Genomic DNA, 25,952 nt, shown 5'->3' on the forward strand with positions numbered 1-25,952 from the left:
CTGCCACCTAGTGGTCGTTTTTTTATAATAACTACTATTGCTTTAAGCGACCTCTTCAGGTCAAAAGCTGTATCAAAGCCTTCTGTACGCTCAAACATAAAAATAAACGAATATACATATCAAATATCAGTAAAACATGAACAAAGAAATTAAACAATACCCAAAGGTGTACATCCTCTCTGCTCTGTGGAGTTTAGCTCTAGCTATAGCTTAGTATGCTGTCTGTCTACTTATTCTTACAATCATCAATCAACTCAACCGGTCACATTGCTGCCACTGTCAGGCTTATATGTGCACACCAATTGGGGGGCCAGCAAAGTGTCAAAATGTGCACTGTGAAAAAGGTCACTTAAGAACAAAACTATTTGTGGCCTGACACTTTTGCACAGTACAGTACTGCATTTTCTTTTCTTTGTCTCTAACTACATTCATTAGTGCCTCTTTTCAGGTTCATTTGAGACTGAGATGCACTAAGTAAAATGACAACCTTCATTAAGTGCAAAACATTAAAATGCTGTTAAAACATCTGTATGCCCCATTAGCTCTTTGGGAGGCCATTTTGAAACACTGGATTTATCTATTTATTTTTCTAACTGTAGCTGTCCTTGTCTCTCAAAAGAAGAAAGGAGTTACATTGCCTTATTACTTGAGCTCGGACTCACACCCAAAATCCTAATTTGCTATTCGGGTCGAGAGTCATGAATGACTTTGTTAAAGTTTTTCTTTTGGTTTACTTGAACCAGGTTCCTGCGCCATATTGAAGCCAAAGGTAGAATCTGGGTCTTCTATTGCACCTACTGGTGTTAGAAATAATAACCCCTCCTTGCTGTGGAAAACCTGCATCTTATAGCCAAGCTAGCTAGCTCGCGAGATGGTCTCTCCTGGGTTGACATTGGCTACCCTTTGTTTGTTGCGTCAGAGAGGCCAGCAGCAAACTAAAGACAACGGTGTTGATACACTGCCAAGATGGGCTTCATTGACCATTCAGCTAAACACTTCATTTAATGCTCATTAGCTGGCGAACTATTTCCATAGATGTGCGTAGACTTCCGGATGTATCGCTCAGAAGGAGGCCGCCTGCCTCAACACGACGCATGCCCCACGTACCATCACATATTTTAAGCTCCCCATTTAAGTGACATGCAACAATATTACATATATGATTTGGCCTGACCCAAGTCCGTAAATTAGGATTCAATGTTTGCTTTTTTCGGAACCCCGCAAATCGGGCACAGCCCAACTTACTACATATTTCTCTAAAACCTCATCCAAATGTTCATCAAGCAGTAAAGACTGCTACATTTTACTATATAATATATCCTCAGGGAGCTTGCCATTAGATCACATATCTTAAAAAAAAAATAATAATAATAAAAAAATAAAGCCTCTCAATATCACACTTGTAAATGACTTCTCATTCCTTTATGTGTCTGTTTTTTTAGGCTAAAGGTTTCATCTTAGTACCTGTTGCCGTTTGCTGTAATCCTCTCAGTACGCTTGGTACCTTGCATCTCCGGTGGTTGCTCTGGAGGTCCATGTCTCCTTTCATGGGTATCCCCTTCAATGTGGATCACTGGCACATCTCTCGAGGCTCTTAATCGGGGTGTACTGCTGTCACCTGCCCCTGATATAAACCCAGTTTGTTCTTGACTTGACCTACCCCGACTACAATTTAAATGGGATTGTTTGAATCCCCTCCTTCTTTCTCCAACAGGCGTGTGCATTTGTGAGTGTGGCCCACTTGTGCCCGCAGCAACTTCTTGCTGGTCTCCGGCAGCTGATTTGCCAATATCTACAATGTCAGCTGCCAGGCGTTTGGCAAACTGCTGTACGTGGGGTTGCGAGTCTCCTGCAGCCTCCAAGTCAATACTGTCCTCTGGATCAACAATGATCTTGTTCTTTCGCATCAAAGACTCAATAGAACTAGACCAGGTATCATGGATCAGCATATCAGTGATCTGGTCAGTCTTGCCTCTTTGATAGAGACATGAGTCTGACTTACACAGTCCCGTTGCTGCCACTGAGTTGGTTGGATAGATATTCAGTGTGTCTCCATGCACATTTCGGGCAAACCCATCAAATGAATTGGCTTTAATGGGTGAGCTGACGGTCAGTCTGGAATCTGAGGAGCGGCGGTCTGGTACTGATGACTGTCGTATGCAAAAGGGAGTTCGGGAAGATGGGGGGAACAAGCTGTTGCTCCAATCTTTAGTCTTTGCAATGCCATGCTCTTTGTTTTCCTTGTCCATGTCCCGGAGCATAAACCTGTAGAACTCCTCTGTGATGCTCTCAGTACTAGACTGCTTAGACAGACAGGATGCAGTCCTGACATTAAGGTGACCATTTTTCTTGGATGCAGCTTGTTGCACAGCTGCAGCCAGAATGCTGCTGGCATTTTTCCCTGCATAGTAGTCCAGAAGAAGGTCAAAACCTCTGCCCTCAGTCTCCATCTGGTTTACCATGAACCGTGAAAATTCATCTGTGATGCTCTCGCAACTTGACTGCTTGGAAATAGAGCTACCACGACTCAGGTTCTGGCCTAAACGACTCCCAGGGCCCAGGGTATTTGGTGTACCCGAGGGGTCCGCATCTTCCTCTGGAATGCTTTCATAACTAGAGGCCTTCCCGCGGCTCCACCGCTCACACTGCAATCTGCTACGTGGCTGGCCTGTTTTGGAAGTGTCCACCACATTAAGCTCAGGGCAGTTCATGATCCTGGCAGTGACTTCCGAGGCAAAAAGGGCAAATGGGTCCTGCGGTTCATCGGGGTTGACTGACTCATCTACCACACGGTTCACCAGACGCTCCATCAACTCTGGTTGCTCCTCTGTTTTCCTTTTGATCTCACTGAGACGTGGCGCTCGATGTTTCTTCGAGGAGACATTGTTGCTCTGACTCTCTTTCCTTCTCAGTACCGTTCGGCAAGCAGGGATCAAAAAAGCCTCTGGGCCCTCTGTAGTTGTCCCTTTGAGGGCACAGAACCAGGGCTGCTTCCCCGTGGAGTTTTCAAGACATATGGCAGCTAGTTCCGTGGCCATAGACACCACTGTAGCCGCCAAATCATCAGCATAGCAAGTAATGGGTGTCCTACTCTCTGAGTCCATTCTCCAAGAGAACAGTGAACTGCAAGAGTTGAGTGAAGACTGTGGGGTGAGAGAAGACTGTCTGCTGTCATTTCCTGTCACAAATCGGCCTCGCCGTTCTGTGTTGTGAACTGGGATTTCACTCAAGGGGACTCTGACAGCAGTTGTGTCCTGGTGACCAGACCAGTCTTTTGTATGTATGGCAGACTTCGACTGACCTTGTGCACAACATGATTGCTGCGGTTGCTCTTTGCTGTACGCTGTATAGAGGCATGCATTGACGTCATTTTCCTCAAGCACATTTGTGCGAATTCCAGGGACCATGGTAAGCCTATCTGTGCTTTGACGCATTCCACTGTGTTTGTCAGTGTTAGTGGATTGCCTATAACTTGCTAAACCATGTAATTGACTTAATGGATCATTGGTTCCCTTTGTGTGAATCTGCTCCTTGCAATAGATATCAAGGTCCTGTGTCTCAAGTGTCCCTTTCTCACTTCTTGAAATGTGACTAATCTTTTTCTGTGCTTGGCAAAGAATCTCAAATAGCAAAGTATTAACACTGTCCTGCAGAAGAACCTGGAGACTTGGTGCATCTTTCCCAGTCCCCTCCTGTTCTTTTTTCTTTTTGGCTTTTTCTAAAGCATGCTTAAAAAGACTGTCGGCCATCTCATCGATTAATTCGCCCACCTCTCTTTCTTCAGTGTAGGATTTTTTCGGGCAAGTGATGCCATCAACTATCTTGTTATGTGTGGACTCCAAGAGGTCAGCTAAACTCCGATAGCCATGCGGATGAGTTAGCACCTCTGCTGCTTCCCTATGAAGGACTTCAGCAATGTTTGCACGGAACACTTCAACACTGGTACCTTCTGCAACACTACAATGTAGCGTGAAGGCAGCAGATGTTTGGGCAGCAGATATTAAACCCTGTGATGTTGTATAGCCTGCACTTAAATCTGTTTCACTTTTGCCACCCTCCCCTGACATCTCTGTAAGCTCCAACGCCGCAACAGCACCAGCAACCTGAGCCATACTACACATGGCTGAGGAGAAGGAATAGTCATCTTTCTCCTCCGGTTTCTCTAACTCTTCTTCTGTGTTTTCTTCTGAAGTTGAGTCCTTAGTGAGGTGTTCTGCTAGTTGAGGGGAAGTAATGGTGCCAATAACATTGGCAGCACATGCCAAAGCCACCTCTACACGTTTGGAAGGAAGTCCTCCATTGTGGGGAGGAATGTGAGCTTTCTTTTCTGGCATCTCAATATCTTTGGAGGTAATATCTTGGTCGGACACATTTGACACCTGAGTCTCTGGCCACTCTGCAGTGCCATCTGCACTGTCTGGACTTTGAACAATGACAATTTTGGGGAGTTCAAAGGAGCAGGTGTGTTGTTGAGAACGCTGTTTTCTTTGTGCGAGTGCAGTGTTGGAGTGATATTGTGAGTGTGACACACTGACTGCAGCCTCAGGGATAAAGGAGGTTTCATCTTGAGAAAGGCGTATAAAGGCGTCTTGCAGTACTGACTCTGCCAAATTGGTGGCATAGTGACCAGCTGATTCCTTTGTGTGCCGGCTGACCCGCTGATGTGCTTCCCTTTTCACCTCTGCATCCTCCCTGCTCTGATGATGAGCCAGCTGTCCCCTCTGACCCGCGACACTAGCATTGTGTTTCTGTGCAACCTCTACCAAACTCTCTGCCTGTTCACCGACCTCTGCCTCTGTAGAGAGAGAGAAAGAGAGAGATAGAAAAGGCAAAGGCCAGCAGCTATGTCCAATATTATGTAAGCGAGGTATGACTTTAACAATATTCACTCCAGGAAAAGTTGCGTCAAAAATAACCCTAATTCCGCCAAAAATGGGCCAATTCAACGTTTTGGGTTATTCAATTCACAAAAAAAAGTCAAATAAATAACACACAAAGCAATCCAAACATTGGGTAGTTTTGTGGGTTATTAATTTAATTTTACCCAACATTTTGAGTTATTTAACCCAAAAAGTTGGGTCAGTTCATTTTTGACCCAGTTCAAATGGGCTATTCAATTTACCCAAAAAGTTGGGTCGAATAAATAATCTACAACATAACTCAACAAATGTCATTACTTAGTGGGTTATTATTTAATTATACCCAACATTTTGAGTTATTTAACCCAAAAAGTTGGGTCGGTAAATTTTTGACGCAGTTCAATTGGGTTATTCAATTTACCCAAAAAGTTGGGTCAAATTAATAATCTACAACATAACTCAACAAATGTCATTACTTAGTGGGTTATTATTTAATTATACCCAACATTTTGAGTTATTTAACCCAAAAAGTTGGGTCTGTAAATTTTTGACGCAGTTCAATTGGGTTATTCAATTTACCCAAAAAGTTGGGTCAAATTAATAATCTACAACATAACTCAACAAATTTCATTACTTTGTGGGTTATTATTTAGTTTTACCCAACATTTTGGATTAAAAAAAAAGAGAAGTTCAGTTCATTTTTGACCAAATTCAAGTGGGTTATTCAATTAACCCAAAAAGTTGGGTCAAACGAAAAAAACACAAAACATCCCCAAAAACTAGGTGGCTTTGTGGATTTAATAACTCAAAAAGTTGAGGGACTGAGAGGTCCGTTGGTACTTGACCCGGTTAGAGACGATTACACCAAGGGACGAAAACCCACTTTCCTCAGTGATTAGTCCATCACTTCTTTCTTCACTTTTTCAATCGTCAGCAAAACGGGCGTCCGCCATTGACAGACTAACAGGGAGTCCATCAGTACTGACGGAATGCCCACCAATGATACAAAAAAAGAACACAGTAAATGTAAATATTTCTTCCATATTGTAAGGCTACGTAAGCTCAATTCAGATTTTCGAAGAAGTTCGTTTTGTTTTGGGGGGGTTTCAAATCCAAAATCGAAATTTCAAATGTGGATATGAATCGGATATGTATGTGATGCGTCTGCACTGTGAACGCTCACCCGTACGCACGGTCTAAAAACAATGACAACAAAGCGCATCTTTGAAATAACAAATTCAGCCAAAATTTACCATTTCTAAAACCGTCATCCTCACTGTCATCTCCCATGTGCTCTGATGCCGTCATGAAGTCTTCCTCGATGGATGAAATGGAACGATTGGTGTCATCATCAACCCGTTGCCTTATTTGCCTTTGATGAAGCTGTCTTTCTTTTCCCCACTGGAAACCTGCAAGGAATCTGTTGATCTCAAAGATGATGTTGCTTGGTTGGATGAAGCGCCTCTGCCCTGAACGCTGAAGCAGGCACACACCCGTACTTCTCTGCTGCTGTCGAGGACCACAATAAAAGAAATACAATATACGTCACTAATATGTTAATAGGGCAACAGTGGTAAATGTACTTTTCTAGAAAAATGTCATTGTCGGAATGTTTCAAGATTCAATTTTGATCTCAAACACTTGAAAGGCGCCGAAAAAAGTCACCTGAGAAGGGCTTGTTGGCCGTGTTCGGCAAATGTCGGATCCCTCAAGGCCATTGAGGAAGAGGATCTCATTTTCTTTAGGCTGGTGAGCAGTTAGTACTTCAACAAGCTTTGGCAGGTCTGGAGACACCAGTGCCAGTTTCTGTGGAGAAGAGCATTCACCAGAGCATTAGCTCTTAAACAGTAATGCTCAAAATGATAGGACATGAACACTGATTGCTCGCTACGCCCACCAGGAGCAGCTATCGAGCCATTATACAAACAAATTGACCATGATAATAACTTCCATGGCAACCATGTCAGAAGGATCTAGCGTGGGGTTAAAAGTTTATTATTATTTTATTTTTTTTATAAAAAGGGGAATACAGTACATGTGAGAGGAGGAAAAGAAAACAATGTTTTTGCTTACCTTAATGCTTTTCTCATCTCGACAATCTGTTTTCTGAGGGTCCAGATTCACAAAACACATCTGGAAAGGACACAGGGAGACAAGGAAGGAGATATTTACTTTTTTTATTTTTACATCCTTTCCTCATTTCTGCATTTGTCCTTGCAGTAGATCCCAAGTGTCACTTTAAACTTTCCCCAGGATGCTGAAGTCTGTTGAGATCATTCGGATCTTATGCTAAAGAAATAGACTTAAGACCTCGTGCTTTCCGGCATCTTAGGAACGAACTTGACTGTTTATCAACACAAGCTACATGCAAATATACATGGTCTGGACTGACAGAGTATCTGTACCAGAGATGGGTAATTAACACACTACATTTACTTTTTTAGGGCTGCACAATATATTGAAAAAATATCGATATTGCGATATTGACCCATGCAAAATGCATATCGCAAATACATGCAATACGTTTCTTATGGAATTGGGTGCTGAATTTGATGCAAACTTAAATGTGCATCGCCATTTAATAGTTAAACATTATCTAGGGTAATTACAATTAACTTAGAATACATTGAACTTACTAATGGCCGCATGAAAAATAGTGTTTTTTTCTTTAGATAATTTCAGAATTTAATTTCTTTAGGTACATAATATCGATATCGCTGTATTCAACTACTATGTCGCTACTATATTTATATATATTTTTATATTTATACTCCGTTAAATTTACTCGTTAAGCCCGTTAAGTAACTTTTGGGGTAAATTGTACTTGGCAGAGTAGTGTTGATGGGGGTAGGAGAGGTTCTGCGAGACTTCCTGCTCAGGCGTTGTTCACCAATCAAACGTAATCACTAGTGACGCTTGATGTTTATGTGAACTTATGTTGAGCTTCATTTGCAATTGGATTTGAGTTGATTTTCTTGTTATGCTGCACCACTAGTTATCTGGCTGAAAAAAGGACAAAGACAAATTAAAGTGATATTCTGGTACAACTATGACTACGACACTCATAAAAACAACAAAACCCGTCTGCGAAATGGCACAGGCCAAGACTGTTTATTTATTTATTTATTTGGTAACAGACGAGATGGAGCTTGTGTCAAAGGGAATGCAGGAAAAAATAGGACCGAGATGTCAAGTTAAACACCTGACATTGACTTCTAACGCACTATTGTGTGGAAAACAAGTGGCGCTGTCTAAAAATTATTTTATAAGCCACAGCAGATGCTGGCACGGGACCCGAAGGTATTGCAACCCCTTACGCCATTGTCATTTCTTTGTCACAAAAAATTCTGGATTATATATATTTTTTTTCTACAAGGTGACTCGAAAAAAAGCCATGTACTATATGTCATATATATATGGCTGTGACGCAGTGGTCAATTCCTTCATTTCCTTCTCTCCTGCTCTGTCACTTTTGCGTCATCTTTTATTTCCTATGAACCCACCTCCGTTTCTAGCTACAGCCGTAATGGTCTATGATGGAGTCCTCATGTTAGCATGGGGAGCCTGGGACTGTTCACAAGGCTGCAGTTTCGTTCTCCAGCACACAGCCGCTGATATCTAAGTTGGCAGAGTCAAGCACCTGCGTGGCTAAATGGATGAAGCAGAGCTCCAGTTGCAGTGGAGGAGGAATTGGATGAGAGTGGGGGCTCCCAGTTGGGGGGGGGGGGGTGTCATTTTTGTGTCGCAGTCACGACATTTCTATATGTGTCTAACACCTAAGTGCTGCCATTCTACTCAAACTTGCAGAGAAGTGAGTCATGGAGTCTTTCCTATGCAAAACACGCACAGGTGGAATCCTGCTGTCTCTCGTTTACTTCAACCACCACCTGCACCACCTGCTGACACCACCTCCTCCTCCTCAAGATGTACCAAAATAAACATATACTTTCAAATAATTACACCTTGATGCACCAGTTTCAGAAAGTTTGCTTTAAACTTTTCACAATGCGATATATCCTGCTTCACAGCTGGAATGCTTAAATGCATCACCAAAATATGATCATGTTATTTGAGCCCTTAGTCTTATTTTTTTTAAACAGAGAGCAATTAACATGAATATATAGTCAGGGCTGGCTGCTATGGCCATAAAATATTTTTTTCCCCACAGCAAAGAGGTGTCAAATTGCATGGCATGTTGGTATATGTGCCTGTTGCCAGGTGAGGCAACACATTTGCAGCTCGGAAGCGCACGCCTTGAGTCTCAAGTTTTCAACATGCCGATAAATCACCACTTTTGCAATGTATAAATTGACACCATTTCTTTGGCGATGTTCAGCGCGATTGCCTCCGTGATTACTTTCCACTGGGATACAGTTTTGTAATATGAAGAAATATATCAAATAGTTGCTCTCACGCTTATTTCTTAGTGGGAATTAAACTTAGCTGAAAAATAATCGCTAGAAGAGTAGGAAAAGTTAGTAAATATAGGAAGCAAATCACTAAGTTGGCAACAGTGATTCCACTTTTGTAAAGTAGCTCCCTTGATTGTTTGCAGCCATGTTGTTGTGTGTAAGGAGACAGACAGTGGACATGAGCTCTGAACTTTAGAAGCCACTAAAATTGTTCATGTAAATGAACTTGAATTAATCCATAAAAACACCCGGCCTTAGGCTATATACAAAATAAGTTTTTCACATTCAGGTTACGTTTCAGTTTGAATTCTGGATGACATTTACCCCTTTGGACAATTTAGTCTTCGATGAATCTAGCATGTATGTTTTGGAATGTGGGAGGAAGGTGCCCGAACAAGCTTGAGAAGAACATGCAAATTAAACACAGGAAGGCCCGAGCCCTGATTTGAATTTAGGACAAAATCAATTTGAAATCAGAATTAGGGACAGACCGATAATTGGCTCAGGCCCAGCATTTTGACGAATATTGGTATCGGCCTTTTTTTTAAAATCTGACGGCCGATTAAAGATAAAGCTAAAACCATTTTAATCTCAGGAAACTATTTATTTAAATTTTGATTTAACTTTATAAATTATGCGGGTGACTCTGGTAATCTTAACCTTTTGTTCGACATTAAAACAAAGAAATTTCAGGGGTTTTCTAAATTTTGGAAAAAATTAATTATGATATTTACTTCTTCTTTCCATTTAACTTTTTAAGACGTACTGATAACCTTGGGAGCTCCCTGAACTTCCTTCTACATTTTGAAAAGTCAGAACATTTGTTCAATAAGCATTAATACTTTAAGACATTACAACAAAGTGAAGATTGAAATTTGTATTTAAAAAAAAAAATACGGCAAATATTTCGACCCCCCCCTCCTTTTTTTCTTTCTTTCTTCTTCTTCTTTTTTTTTTTTTTTTTTTTTTTTTTTTACTGAAAATGAACATTGGCTTCAGATATCGGTTAACGGCCTCCTTTACTACTAATAATTGCCATTGGTACCAGCCCTGAAAAAAAACATATCGGTCGGTCTATCTCTAAAAAGAATGTGTTAGCTATTTATTCATTGTACTATCTTTGACTTACATTCATGATCAGAATGGTTGGTACCCCTCTCTGTTAATGAAAGAAAAACCCCACAGTGATCACAGAAATTGCTTGAGTCTGACAAAAGTAATTAAATGAATCGATGAAAACCAGACGATGCTTTTCAATTGTGGTTCAACAGAATTATTGAAAAAAACAAAAATCTCATGAAAAAGACATTCTTGGGTGTTTTTATCCTGTTGCAAGACCCATCAGCAATCTTTCTGACACGGTGCAGCACATTTCTCTCTTGAACAGTCTTAGAACAGAGCCTCCTCCTCCATGGTTCACAGTAGGAACAGTGTTCTTTTCTTGGTATGCTTCATTTTGGTCTCTGTGAATGATGTTCCTTGCCAAAAAGTTCCAGTTTTGGTGGCTTGGCAACATGCACTTTGGCATTCATGATTTATTTTCAACAGTGATGTCCTCCTTGGTCATCTCTCTTGAAGTCCACTTTGGCTCAAACGACAGCAGATGGTGCAATCTGACACTGATGTCCCTTGAACCTGGCGTTCACCTTTAATTTCGTTGGAGATTGTTCTGTGCTCTTTTGTTACCATTTCTATTATCCGTCCCTTCGGTTTGTCACCAATTTTGCTCCTGCTGCCACATCCTGGGAGGCTGACTCCATAGAGTGGATCTTAAATTTCAGGATAATGTGTGAAAATCTTTGCTTGTCTAAAAACGTTCTTTCTAATCACCCTTTAGACATTTAATTATTGCTTTTGTCAGAAGTTATTTCTGTGAATACTTTGTGGTATTCTTTCGTTAACAGAGAGGTATCGTACCAACAATTTTGTCCAAGTGTGCACATCTAACAGAAATAAAAACTGAGGCTAAAAGGTCATACTGTAACACATTTTGCCAGCACTTGAGTTTGATTTGATTTGAAAGCTTTACGAATTTTGCATGTTAGCATCCCTCCTGAAGCCGTTATATTAATGCATAATGTATGTACAAGCAGCAGCCGACATCAGGAGCCTCTGCTGGCACGCGGAGTAATTGTAAGAGACTTGCTCATATGTGCTGGGCAGCACAAAAAGGGGCATTTAGAGGGAAAGAACAGATGGTGACTAGTGCAAAAAACAAACAAACAAACAAAACAGTTATGCCGTAAGGTGAAAGGCAAAATGTTTTGGGCAATCTTGCTGCAGCAAATCAATGCCAGCGCATACCCAATGTCAGATTAGATGTTCTCTACGAATTAAACCAAACACCCAAAAATAAAGGTCATCAAGTGTCACCTTTGTCTTAGTGTCCCCACTAGAAATTTTAGATCTGTAAAATGTTACACACCTTTTTCCAAATAATCTCGCCTGTGATGAAAGACCTGCCATTCTGCCCATTACGAATGAGTGGCATACCACAATACGTTTAAAGTAGCTATATTTAGGCAAATATTTACGAACACCGTCTTCTTTCAGCTTGTCATAACCTCATCACCTCAGTTGAAGACAACGGCGGTGAATAATTCATGTTTGACTTTGTGGAGAAGCAGAGGGGGTATATTTGACCTCATCAAACAATGAGGGGCCCGAGACAGTTGATAAGAGGCGTCGAGGGAGATGCTCTGATTCTATCAGTTTGACACCAGACAAGAACAAGAACATTTGTGTCGGACTGTCACTTACTTAGGAAGTGACCGTGTCATTGTGCGTGCAGTTGCAGTGGATGTACTGTAAATAGTACAAATGTTGGGTCTTTATGATGTAAAACTTTTGAAACAAGGATAATCGCAAATTAGAATATATAAATTACTTTGCACATTTTGCAAACAAGAGCTTTAAATTGGAAGTCAACCTGAAACATTTCTTGACAATAATATGTTATATGTGACCTCACTAGTCTAAACATGACATTCTGATTAATATTACATTTGTAGAATATGACTTATGGAGCAAAATCCAACCCTTTTTATCCATCTCAGGCGGCGGCCATTTTGCCACTTGCTGTCGACTGAAGATGACATCACAGTTGCTCAGGGCTCAGGTAACAACCAATCACAGCGCAGCTTAAAAAAACAGGTGAGAAGTGATTGGTCATTGCCTGAGCCTTGAGCAACTGTGATGTCATCTTCAGTCAACAGCAAGTGGCAAAATGGCCACCCCCCTATCTGAGATAGATAAAAACAGCTGGATTTTTCTGCCCATTTAATCCCAAATTTTTCCCAGATCCATCACAATTGTTACCGGCGGGTTAAAATGGGTATTCCACTAACGCAATATTAAACAGAATGACATAGTGGGGCTGCAATGCATAGAACATATTACGGTTGACACTCCCCTTTTATTTGACTTGTTCATAGTTGTGTTGATCTCTGACTAAATGTGCAATATTACATTGCAAAATAAAATTACCTAAACTCAACTTTTTTTTCCTGAAGGTCCTTCTTTTGAATAAATATATATATATATATATATATATATATATATATATATATATATATATATATATATATATATATATATATATATATATATATATATATATATATATTATCAATATCCACTGATATAAAATACTTTTTTAGCCATATTGCCCAACTCTATAAGTGACTCTACTCTATATGTTTTTCATGACTTAATTCTTGTAGTGTTCTTGTCAAGGGTGTGTGTGCCAAAAGCAGGATTGCAAGTGAGGACTGCACTCAAAACAGGACGTTAATCTCAAACGAGCACAAAGGCAAACAAAACAGGTGAGTGGAATTGAAAAATACTAAAGCGACAAAGTCTAAAAACAAGACACAGAGTTATAAACCAAAACTGAGAATAGACTCCCAAACAGAAGCAATGATTTGAAAAAGACGGAAAGGAAGCATGGAGCAAAAGCTGCATTCAAGGAAGATGGGAAGTCGGATTGTCCCAGTTCCGACCTCAAAGCATTCGAGGCGAATGTAAGCAACAAAAATAGCTGTTTACGATAAATTGTTTGTTGTTTTGTTTCATGCAGTCAGTACAAATCACGTTGTGTTACGTCAATTTACTTATTCCAAATAACAAAATGATTGTGCTAATAAATAAAGAGATACATATTCATGGGGGCATTCCAGTACAATTTTCTTGGTCGCAAGTCCGACCTCCCACCTTCCTCAAATGCAGCATTAAAACAAGCAGACTGACGAGACAATGAGGACCACTTGCGCAAGACACGAATGGCTGAGGAAGCTGATTGGTAGACACAAGGGGCTGACGAGAACAGGGGAAACAGTCAGGTTCCCATCCAATCGTTTGGAATTTTTTCCATCTGTGTTTCTTTTGTGAATTTTGAGAGGGGACTCCGCCGCTGTAGGTGGCGGTATACACCAGAGAGATGGGATCCACCAGTAATTTAAAAGAAGAAGAAGAACAGGAAGTGATTACGCCATGCGATGATGTCATATGAGTTTGCTTTTGTAATTCTTGATACAACATAGCGTTTCTTTGCTGTTTTCCATCTAAAGTAGCATTAATATTCGCTTCTTTAATTAATTCTAAAAATAATTATGTTTCGTTGTCGCCGCAAACATACCCTACTTTATCATCCGACATTGCTTTGGGACTACGAACGTACGTGTGACGTAATATCCGGTCAAAACGTGCAAGGTATATCCGGGGGTTTTCCCTAGGCAAAATTCGGATTTTCCTTTTATCGATACGTTTAAAAAACACCCCCTCTAAGTGTAAAAACTTTTTTGCGAATTTTGGGCCCTTTTTCGAATTTCTAGTGTTTCCATTCAATAACATTTTTTGCATTTTTTGATAATTCAAATAAGAATGGGTGGATGGAACCCCCACTATTGACAAAACTAAAACCAATCAAAACCACAAATCATGACAGTTTTGTCTTTAGCCTCAGATTTTTTGGAATATTTCAATTTGATTACTAAAAAACACAAGGTGTTGTGTGTGTTGTTTTTTTGCCATAATATCACAATCTGTCATATAATTATAATCCAGACGAGACAATTATTTTTAAAAGAATAAACAGGCACCAGTGGTGAACCATTCCAACTACTCGTTACCCCCAATGGAAGCCGAACTGAAACGTAAGCTAACATGGGTGGAAAACCTTGGGACGATTTACAATGGAAAAACAGCACATCTTACTAAACTGAATGGAACGTCACTGCTTGGTAGAATCTAGGCCAAATGCTCAAATAATTGAGCCTAGGATAAGCCTGAGTGGTGCACAGAATTTTACATCCTGCATGTGTGTAGCGTATGCGTGTCCCAGACAACAGCAGCTGAGGAAAACACAGACTGCTTCTTATTGTCCTGGCATATTTACTCATAAATCCCATTTTGTGTAAAATCGCATACACATACACAGTGACCAGCTGCCAATTTCCTTGCATCACATGCCCACAAATAAAGCTTATGTTTCCACAGGCGTGGTCAATATACAAGAAAATGACTAAACATTTCAGTCTCATTTGACCATCAAAGCTTTCTTCCTGCTCTCCGTCTCTCTCTAATCCTCCCACTCACAGCAGCTGCTGCTCTTCTTCTTTCTGTCTTCGTTTTGCTTTTACAGTGACTCCTGTTTTGTTTCTGATTGACTCCTGTATTGACTGTGCACTTGTGATATGCATGCTCTTCTTTTGCTAGCTTAAATATAAACCACTTGAAAGCAGTACTGCAGGTATTGGTAGCTTGTGACATCAGTTTTTATTATTATTTTTTTTTTCCCAGACTTATTTATGGGCTCCAACAGTCACAGTCAATTTTCTTTGCTTTCTTTTTCTTCCTTCATATACTCCCTGCATTCTTAGTGTCCTAGATTTGCAAATTTAAGGTAAAATGGCATTCTCAGTCAATATGAAGCTCTCCTGGTATTTTATTGAAAATACATAGGGCGGCTTTACAGATGAAGATAAAAAAAGAATAATCTCATTAGTGCAGCGTTGTGTTTTAACACAGTAAATGCACATAATAAACTCTGGATGGATAAACACATGCACACACTGTTTTTTTTTTTTTAGTCTGCTGAAGCATATTGGCTACAGATTGTGATATTGATTGTGTTATACTGACAGCTATCTTAAATAGAAATTTTGTGACACAAGTGAGGAGAGTGAGGTTTAACATCTTCAGAGCTGCCATGTGTTCCATTATTGAAATCACAGAACACTGCCGCGTTACGCACGGTGCTCCAGTGATGTAATGCGTCACTGTTCAGCTAATCTAGCAAAGCTAGCATTAGTAGCGGACATATTGATGCTAACCCCGATCACTCATATCAGTCAAGCGTTATGCCCAGTGGCTCATTGCTCATTCATGAGCAGGAAGCTAGAGGAACTAGCGGATGAGTCCACCGTCGTTAGCTGAAAGCCAATGTCTTGATGCTAACATAATCCCAATCGCTGCTATTCATGTAAGGTCATGGAAGAGAAGAAAAGTGAAGCGTTAGGAAGAGATCAAGTGAGACCTACAGCGACCAGACATTTTATTCCGCCAACAGTGCCATAGAAAATTGTTTGCTGCTGAAATGGTCATTTTCAGGTAAAACACATCTTTGGGAAAACCGGAACTCCATCTTCCCGCCGCAAAAGCCAGCAACGCAGCGTGATGTGATAAATGAATCAGTAGAAAAACACACATGCACACACACGGTAAGGAATTTTGCTACTAGCTTGATGGAATCCAGTTTGACTGCGGCGAGAGCCCTATTGGGAAGATTTTCGGCGCGTAATTCAGAATTCATCAAATACTTTGTTAATATGTACTGATTCAAAGACTTTTTCATTGTGCACACTGTAAAAACTGAAAATTTAAATAAGATAATTTCTTAAATTTGTACTAAATCTGCTCATTTTGCTCTTACAAGTTATTTTTTACTTTTAAAATAAGATTGTCAGACAAGATCATTCTGCTTATTATAAAATACATATTACTCATCTTGTCTTATGTTTCAGCTAACAGCCAGTTTCATAAATTTAATTTTCTTATTTTAAGATTTTGCATAATCTAGTAATAAGATAAATGGAAAAATACAAGTGTCAAAACAATCAAACAAAATTGCAATATAGCACTTTATTGTAAGCATTTTTTCTTGTAAAAATCATCAGTTTGTGGTTTTGTTATATTTACTAAGGTAATTTTTCCCTCACAATCGGTTTCATTATATTTACTAAGCTCATTTTTCCTTGTTCCAGTAAATATAGTGTCTACCCTCAGACTGGGAGGTTACGGCAAATGCAATTGAAAATGGGACCTGTTACCTCCCTGCTTGACGCTCAGGCTAAGTTGACCAAGCATAAATGAGTACGTATGAAGTTTAAGAAAATAGTTCTATATATATTACAGCTTTTAAAAAGTAAATATGACTTGGTTTTAGTCTTTAAAAAAATAATTCAAGATTACTGTTGTTGTTATGAGCCTAGTATTATTTTCTTATTTGTCAAAATCTTGCAGGTAAATTTAAGTACAATTTTCTTGTTCTGTTGGCAGATTTTGCTTATTTGGAGTAATAATTTAGTTATTTTTACAAATTTTTTTCTCAAATTTTCTACTCTCCTTTTATCAGTGTATTGTTTATTACAACATATTGTACAAATTGTGTCCCATTCATTTTCAGCAAATCTATGTGTAACCTTGCAAAGACAATAAACTGGCTATGTACTGTATGAACTCCTCAGTGGTCAGGCCGTTTTAGATTTAGCAATGCATGTTGCACTTAAGTAGACGCTAATCAAGTGTCGAATTTGATACTGCAGTCTAATGGAGTGGTGCGGACGTGTGTCGGTGTTATCGCCACTCCTCCTTGTCCCCAGTTGGCCCGCATGCTCATTGCTCTGCACCCATCTTCACTTCAGCTCAGTTTACATATGCCATCATCACTGTTATTACAAAATGTCCTGATTGGTGTCATTTAGTTTTAGTTTTATCGAGCAAGGTGATGGTAGGAATTATTGTGTTACATCTACCCGTTGCACGCCCGTATGTGTGCTCATGAATTAATATCACATTTGTGGAGTATGAATTATGCAGCAAAATTCAACCATTTTTTATCCATCTCAGGGGGCGGCCATTTTGCCAGTTGCTGTCGACTGAAGATGACATCACAGTTGCTGAGGGCTCAGGCAACAACCAATCACAGCTCACCTGTTTTCTGAAGCTCAGCTGTGATTGGTTGTTACCTGAGACCTGAGCAACTGTGATGTCATTTTCACTCGACAGCAAGTGGCAAAATGGCCGCCTTCTGATTTTGGGGGGGTTGACTTCCCCTTTAAAAGCATTTGAATGGAATGAGGGTAAAAGTGATGAGACGTGTCCTTTTCCCACAATGAAATTAATTGCAAATTTAAATAATAATTATTACAATTACTATTATTGCTTTTATGAATGACTGTTGTTTACATTGTGCGTCTTGGGTAAAACAAAGTGTTTGTTTGTTTGTTTTCCCAAAAGCTGATCCTTCAATCATGATCATTTGTGCGTGTGACGCGTGGTGTGAGGAGGTTGTAAATTTGTTTACAGAGTACGCACATATTCCGGTACGAACATATTGATGAATAACAGATTTGTGCGTCGAACATGCGTATGCACGATTTAACCACAAATTTGTGCGAAAGAGCTTATTAGCGAATAAGGCCTACTGTGCGTGCCACTTTGAACTCGCTTGCAATTATTCTTGTCAGTAATTGCTGTGCTTAAGCAAACTACAACATCAATAAGCTCTTAATGTCCTTGCTCCCCCATATATGTATAATGCATACATAATTAGACACATTAAAACATTGAATGAGTGTTAGAATATCTTTAGTGCAAAAATGTTTATCTTCACTGGAAGATTGTGCTTTTAGAAGTTCGACGACACAATTTCTTTGAAGATGCCAAGTGTCAGTTTATCCACACGGATTTCCGAATAGATCCATGCGCGTTTTCATAGAAAAAAATCATAATTACACAACGGCAGTGGATATCGCTCACAGCGGGTTTTGCACAGATACACAGTGGTGGGTGTAGAATGGGGTGCTGGTGTTAAAAATGTTCTGTTCTCACATTTGAAGAAGTGCTAAAATGTTTCGTCTTGTAAAAATGTTTGCCATTCTAAATGCAAACATGATTTTTTTTTCATGATCCTGACAGGAAAATGCATTCAATTGTGCTTGATTATTCTCATGATCATCGTTATCATCATCATCATCATCATTATTATTATGATTACTTTTATTTTTATTGTTATTATTATTCATTCAGTGTTGTACTTGCACTGTATCATATTGCTGTAGCTACGGACACTTGACCACTTGACTTGGTATGATGCAGCATAGTTGTAGCTCACTGCCAACGAAACAAATGTCCTAAAAGCCCAAATAGAGGCTACAGGTGTAAATGTGGTGGAGGGTTTTGCGCTTTAGCTAGCTCTGCGGGTTTTCACTGTGTAAAATTTGAGAGCACCGCAAGCACATAATGAAGTATGAAGTGTTGGGATTGGAAGTGTTAGTGGAAGACAAACATACAAGTCGTATGTTTGAGAAATGTATTGCTCTCAAAGTTTTGTATTCAGTCATGAAGACAAGTGATATAGAAAATTGACGGGTATCTGATATTTAACAAAGAAACCCTAGCTTTTCACCCGATCTTCCTAGACTGGCTTGTTCCATAACAAAGCGCAGTGATTTAAGCAGGTCACAACCCAGCTTACGCTGTAAGACTGTGTTTAGCATGAAGACAGACTGAGGTTACAGTCAAAGATGAGCATGTTTAAAATAACAAGGTTTGTCTTCCTGTCGTAAGTCAACGCTCCAGCTGTAGCTGATGGCATATTTATTCTGCTCTCTGGACAGGGAAAGGACATGTCACAATGTGGAGGAGATCTGCCTGAACCTAATGATAAATGGATTGTTCTTCTCTAACTTCCAAGCAGCAGGACAATGGATGTGAGCAATGGACAGTTAAGAGAGAAAAATCTGCCCACAGCAAGAATAAAAAAAAAAAAAGGAAGTTCAAAATTCACTTTTCTGTGCTAGGTAATCATTTGTCATAATTTAGATGAAATGCAATAACGAGAGTTATTAGTTGACTTTGTATCTGACAAAGAGGGAAAAAACTGAAAAAAATTCCTTACGTCACTGACAAAATTCTCATGTCAAATATTTCTGGGTTGGGATGAGATTCAGTGCAGTAAAACATGAGTGACTGATTAAAGGTGACAACATCCTGTAGCCAGAGGCGGGTGAGGCGAAAAACAGAAGATTGGATTGGATTGTTTTCATATTTTATCAAGCTCATACTTCTTGCTGTCCAGCGCTCACTATTTTTGGAAAATCTTACCACTGAGTCATGGTATCGTATCAAAATGGATTACTAGGGGCCACTATATATATATATATATATATATATATATATATATATATATATATATATATATATATCTGTGTATATATACACACACATATATATATATATATATGTATATGTATATATATATATATATATATATATATATATATATATATATATATGTATGCATATGTATGTATATGTATATATATATATATGTATATATATGTGTGTGTGTGTATATATATATATATATGTAGGATATTAAGGTTTTAATCTCAAGTGATAGTGTTGGATTCAAACTTACAGTAATGAAAGCAAATCTCGGTGTCTAGAAAAAAGCTCAAAGGCAAAATCGCAGCTAGAAAAGCAATTGTGCCAATGAATGCCTTGATGCATTATTAACAGCAATCCTGTTGTGTCACTACAGAGAAAACAGTGTAATATATTTTTATAATCAGACTACGGTTTAGGTGCCACACTCCCATTCATTTCACAATCCATCTCTTACATTTTCTTTGTGTTTCCCCCTCTGCTGTTTTTTTGCTGCTGTATACAGTTCAGGTTGTGAGTGAAAAGCTATCGTTTCAGAGGCGGTCTCATCAATTGCCTGCCCACGTTTGACTGATTGGCCTTGTTAAGTGTGGAAAGTGTTAAAAGACAGAGGAGCAATTTGTCACTTCAAATTCTGAGAGTGATGCTGCGGGAGGATGGCTTGCATCTGTTTACAATCATGTGAAAAGGAATCGGTTGTAAATAAAATGACCACAGACTGAATTAACTCATTCACTCACAGCCATTTTCACTGAAGCAACCCCCTTCCCTCCCGGCTGTTTTACGGGAATTTCCCTTATTTTGCAAGGCCCACAGAACATTGTGTTCTATTGCAATTAGAGTCTCTTCTTTCATCGGGAAAAAAAAGTATATTTCTATCTGTTTCCGCTTTGCAACAATTAGCATTAGAATATAGCTATGTTTCTTCATTATTCACAAATCTGTTTAAAACAGTGGGGAAAAGAGCCTTTTGCAACATGGCTCTGGTTGATCTCTTATACTCTGCTGCTACCTGCTGTCCGTTTTTGTAATAACCCCCATTGCTTCAAGCATTATCTTCAGTTCAGAGGTTGCACCAAAGCCTTCTGTATGCTCCAGCATAACAAAAGAAAATAAATAAAAAACTTATAAATACGTCTTTGGGAGCATGGTAATATTTAAAATAGAACATATTTATACATTTTTGGGAGTATATGAGTTAAGCACAAAGTGAAAAGATGCAATAAAAAAAACACTGCATATTGGAATTATGAAGGTGGGAGCATTTGAAGCACCATCTTGTTTTGCATTGAATTACCTACAACCAAAGTTGCCCCTTTTGCTAACCACACAATTGGCCTTCACTTAAGTCATAGTGGCAATTCAAGACGCCCTCATGCAAGGCTTTGTCATGAGATGTTCAGCTCAGTACGGATCCAAAGGCTTAACTGCACAAGTCTTGTGCTTTTTCATAAAAGCACAATTATGGCAAAATGGAGAAGATGATGACCAAAGGACTAAAAATGGAAATCAAAGCCACATATTAAGTTCATATTGCGATGAATCCAGATGTGAGCCCAGGCCTTATTTTTGAGAAAATGAGGAGCGAATGAGATTTTGGGGCCAAAGGTCAGGCCCCAAAGGTGAGATGAAATGCAGTTTTATTATCAGGCTAGCGCTGATGTGTGGGTCTTTTTTTATTGAGACTACATTTCAAATCATGTTACGAGAGACGGCGGCCTTTCTCTCGGAACAGTTATACCCTCTTACAAAGGGAATGAAATTGAGTCTTCTGTTAAAAAGATCTTAAATATGGCACCAGGTAGAGACATTTTTTTTGTGTTAATGCATCTTGTGAAACCTCATCAGCCCGAGACATTTTGTTGCTATTAAGGTTAAAAGTTGTATTCTTTTATTTCGTGCACAGCCAAAGGAGTGTTTTGGATCATCAAATCCTAGTTTCCACAATGAGAGTTCAAACGGTTGCCCCAATGTGGTTTCAGGCGTCCCGAACTTGAGGATTCCAGACTCAAAGTGACAAGGTTCATCTATGTTGCCGGAAGGGTGCGCATGTTTCATCATGCACAGTCTGCTACTCACCATGGTGCAGCTGCCCTCGCTGTTGTCGTCCAGCAGGCCCAGTCTGCACAGAGCTTTGTCATTCCTCAGCCAATAGTCTGACGAGTCCAGTACGCTGTTACTGCACAGAACCTGCAACACAATGAGGGACAACACACACTCATGTGCACACGCATTTTCAGAGTCGCCGTTGTTCAACAGTATCCCCAAGAGGTTAATGGGATCAATTGACCTTTTCGAAAGGATATTTGCTTCTCCGGAGCCCACAATCAATAACTTTTCAGTTAACTACATTGTGTGTATAATTAAAATAGTTATTATCTTATCACAAGGTTCACACGTTAATGAAGTCTTGACAAAAGTTGCCTTTGTGAAGAAAAGTCTCTGTCTTTCTCACGATCTACCATTTGTTAAAGACGACTCTTTACACTTTTAAGGACACATTGTGGCAACATTTGTTTTCGAACAGGGGTCACCAACCTTTTTTAAAGATTGACAGCTACAGTTTTGATACAAAATTCTGAAAAAAAATACATCACCTTTGCAACGGCTAGCTTTCTTCACAAATGATATGGCACCATTATATTCACCTTCAATATAGTTATAGCATAGCAAGTGTGATTAAAAAAAAAAATAGTAAAGAATGGTAAATGGTGCTTTTTTCTTCTTCTTTTTCCTCCCAAAACATTACAATGCGTCTCACGGTTGAGCTATTTTTAGAACATGCTTGTCCAAATTTGCTTTGTACAATTAGAGATACAAAAAAAGGCTTACTGGTAAATGACACTTCTTTTTTTTCTTTCAAATACCCCAGACATTAGAATCCATCTCATGGTTGAGCTATTTTTAGAACAAGCCTGTTAAAATTTGCTTTGTACTACTTGAGAGAGAAAAATAATGTAAGTCATGGAATTTCTTATTGGCATCGCTTTTTGCTTTTTTTTTTTAATTTAATTTAATTTAATTTAAAAAAAATATATATATTTTTTTTTTATACAAAAGGTTCACACATAAAGTCGCACATAAAGTCAATATTTGGGTTAAGGTAAAAATTGCATGTTTGTTTACCTCTGCTTGAGTATTTGCGGTGAGTTGTGTGCCAGAAGCACAGACTTATATCCTTGTACATATGTGTGTATAGAATATATACACAGATTACACACTGTGGCATTTTTGCCGTTGAGAATAACATGAAAACGCAGCGGGGAAATCACTGTATTCAAATGAGGCTTTATTCATTTTTTAAAAGGGATACTTGACTCATTTAGCCATTTACAGCAGTAAGGCGTTAACAGTCTATAATGAATTTTACAACTTCACTATTTTTCATGTACAATTAATATCTTTAAAAACACATTTTGCCACTTGCAGTCAACTGAAAATGGCATCACGTGTGCAGTGCTCAGGTAACAACCAATAATGGCTCACTTAACGAATGTCACATGACCAAATCAAGAAAACAGGTGAATCAGAGCATATTTGCGTCTTTGTGCGGGTTGTCATGGCCTTTCAAAGCCCGTATATTGGTATTAGGCTATTAAAAGGTGCACCTACGGCCCCTCCGACCACCACCAAACATTCGCACCTTCCATATACCAGTGTGAGTAGCACTGGGGGGCAATGTGTGTGAAGTGCCTTGCCCATGGACACAACGACACATGACTTGGGGAGAACGGGGATCGAACAGCCAACCTTCTGGTTACGAGACGACCGGCTCTACACGCTGAGCCACGGCCTGCCTCAGGAGCGGACCATCTGTGCAGACCCTGCGTCCCCCGACCACGGTCAGAATACCGAGCAGGAAAGGATAACACTGTCTAATGTGACAAAAAGGTCGCACAAGCGTCGCAGGAGGGAGCCACAGTTTGCTTTCTTCTTGCTAAAAAGGTAAGACCTCGTCCCGAAAATGAGATAGGGTCTATTTATGATAAGCAATGCACAACAAAACTACCACTAACTAAACGTCTCGTGCACGTTGCTGGCTTCCATTCCACTTTTCGCCAGAGGGGGCGCAAATCTGCAAAAACTCGGTAACTTGCGTTCGGCACCTTTAAGCTTGCCATCGCTTGATAGCTTGAGACTCAAATGGCCACATACAGGTAAATACAACGAGTGTCTTACAACACCACCTAACAGTATCTATAAATCCACAGGATGAAGCAGACAACCAATGCCGTTTCCGTCACCAAAATGCACCAAGCGAATGTCAGTGTTCATTTCCCTGTGTCAAAGCAACACATGCTTGTATCATAACAACACATCTTGTTCCGGCCGTGTTGGTTTGGTGGTTAAAGTCTTTCAGACCAAAACTGAAAAATTACTTAATTAATTGTGGTGGCCACATTTTCGGTGCATGCCTAATTTTGAACTATATGACAGTGTTGACTTTCTTTCTAATATGGATTTTAATTATTATTTCATTATTATGAAATTCACGTGTGTAGTCAAATGTATAACACAAACACTTATGGAGCTTTTTTTTTTCTTTTTTTTTGGAAGATCTGGTCATCTTATTTTTGGCTTCAAAATATTCACTTTTATTTTTCTTTCTGGGAGATTTGTTACATTGTTGGAAGAACAATTAAACAAAAAAAAAAAAAGTATTGTAGGGGCCCAGGTATATAGCTCACCAAGTGGTCCTACCCCCCTCCCCCTTTCAAATATGATGTACTGCTCGTTCTCACTGTGTATTTTTAGTGACTATGAGATACCATGCCCCCTTATGATTGCGCCCTCAGGAGCGGTCCATCTGTGCAGACCCTTAGCCAGGTAATAGTGACATAGACTGGGCTGCTCTCAACAAAGGCAATCGCATATTAAAAGCCTGCTGCCACAGTTCATCAGAACCTGCAGCCCAGTAACGAGACAGTGTCTCTGTGTCTTCGCAGAACATTCCAGAGGAAGGCAGTTAAGATTGTGAGTTACAGGCAAATGCGCACGGTGAGTGTGAGTAAGGCACAACTAAACCCACACACACACTTGAAAAGGACATTCAATTTAGTGTTCAGCCCAGTCCAATGATGGGTTCGAGTTCTCCTTCTTCCTCACTGAAAGAGGGAGACAATAAATCTCCTTGGTTGACCTGAAGGTGTGGTACTTATCGCGCTACCCGGAACAAATGAAGAGGTGCCCACAAGCAGACCAACTGGTTCACATTTCAAGAACAACCCATGCAGCCGTCAAATAAAGGGCCCCACTTTTCAGAGGAGATATTATTTCCCCCCATGACACAGCTTTTTCCTCTTACCTTCTTACAAGCACTGATGGTCGAGGCCACTGTGCTGTCTGTGCTGCCTCCGTCGACCTCCACAGACTCCGAGTCTTCAAACATGGCAGATGATTGGAAGTTACTGGAAGACAAAAAAAGGACACTTGTGGTCAGAGCAAATTCTTGTCAGCTGTTCAACGCCTTGCTTTTGATGCATCTTGGATCACAAGACAGGTTTAGTCCGGCGCTGACTTGAGCAGCAAACTGTCTGCCACGTGAGTTCAAACTCAAAATTCTCAAGCCAGGGAAGTGCAATTAGAAGGGCTAATTTGCGAACGCGCAAGTCTCCAGGAAAGGTTTACTCTATGTTGGCCACTTCCTATGAGGAGTTTGAAAATGAGCCGAGACCTTCAAAACCCACGAAGAGGAAAACTGATTATTGTTACTTTGGTTAAATGAACCAAGCGCCAACAAACTTGCATAATGATTATACCGTTTTCAACAGGTGAGCGAGTTCAATCAGCACTGCTGATTCAAAATAAAAAATAAAAAACTCATACTATTAATTGAAAGTTTTAGCAGTTTTGAAATAGGTAACCTCCCCATGCCAAGTCTAGAAAGTGAGTACAAGAAACTGACAATAAAGCGGCATTCATTTTATTTTCACTTGTGGAGGCAGTACTTCATCATCAACCAACCCCCAAATGACCCTTTTTCAATTACAATGAACCCCCATGTATTGATCGTTTTACCCCTCCCACATGCTCTACACACATTTGCACACCCAAACCTATTTCAGCACCCCCAAAAAATTGCAAGCATACAAAGTATAGAAAATAGTGTAAGTATTGTTGTATCCGTGTACAGGCCTGTGCCTTTAAAAGGCAGGACCTGGTGGGGTTGGCGTGTGATGACGGTGAGTCTGCAGGCGAGTGTCTAGGCGTGAGCTGTGGTTAACAGCAGCTC

At 39.7% G+C, this 25,952-nt stretch overlaps 1 protein-coding gene across 6 annotated transcripts in view; it reads right to left on the reverse strand.

Moving 5' to 3' along the window:
- Window positions 1-25,952, reverse strand: part of sphkap (SPHK1 interactor, AKAP domain containing) — a 118,566-nt gene that overhangs the window by 4,329 nt on the left and 88,285 nt on the right. For 4 of the 6 annotated variants that reach the window (XM_086080374.1, XM_086080373.1, XM_086080378.1 and 1 more), the window contains 6 exons: window positions 25,026-25,128; window positions 21,800-21,910; window positions 6,933-6,992; window positions 6,525-6,665; window positions 6,113-6,368; window positions 1,465-4,795 (listed from right to left, as the gene is read on the reverse strand). In XM_086080374.1, the coding sequence (XP_085936500.1) occupies window positions 1,465-4,795; window positions 6,113-6,368; window positions 6,525-6,665; window positions 6,933-6,992; window positions 21,800-21,910; window positions 25,026-25,128 (4,002 nt within the window). The remainder of the gene's footprint in view (window positions 1-1,464; window positions 4,796-6,112; window positions 6,369-6,524; window positions 6,666-6,932; window positions 6,993-21,799; window positions 21,911-25,025; window positions 25,129-25,952) is intronic. The other 2 variants (XM_086080375.1, XM_086080377.1) reach the window with 1 other exon arrangement.

Source organism: Leptonotus elevatus, chromosome 7, assembly GCF_054856555.1.
Source record: "Leptonotus elevatus isolate MCC_2025b chromosome 7, RoL_Lele_1.0, whole genome shotgun sequence".
Lineage (NCBI taxonomy): Eukaryota > Metazoa > Chordata > Actinopteri > Syngnathiformes > Syngnathidae > Leptonotus > Leptonotus elevatus.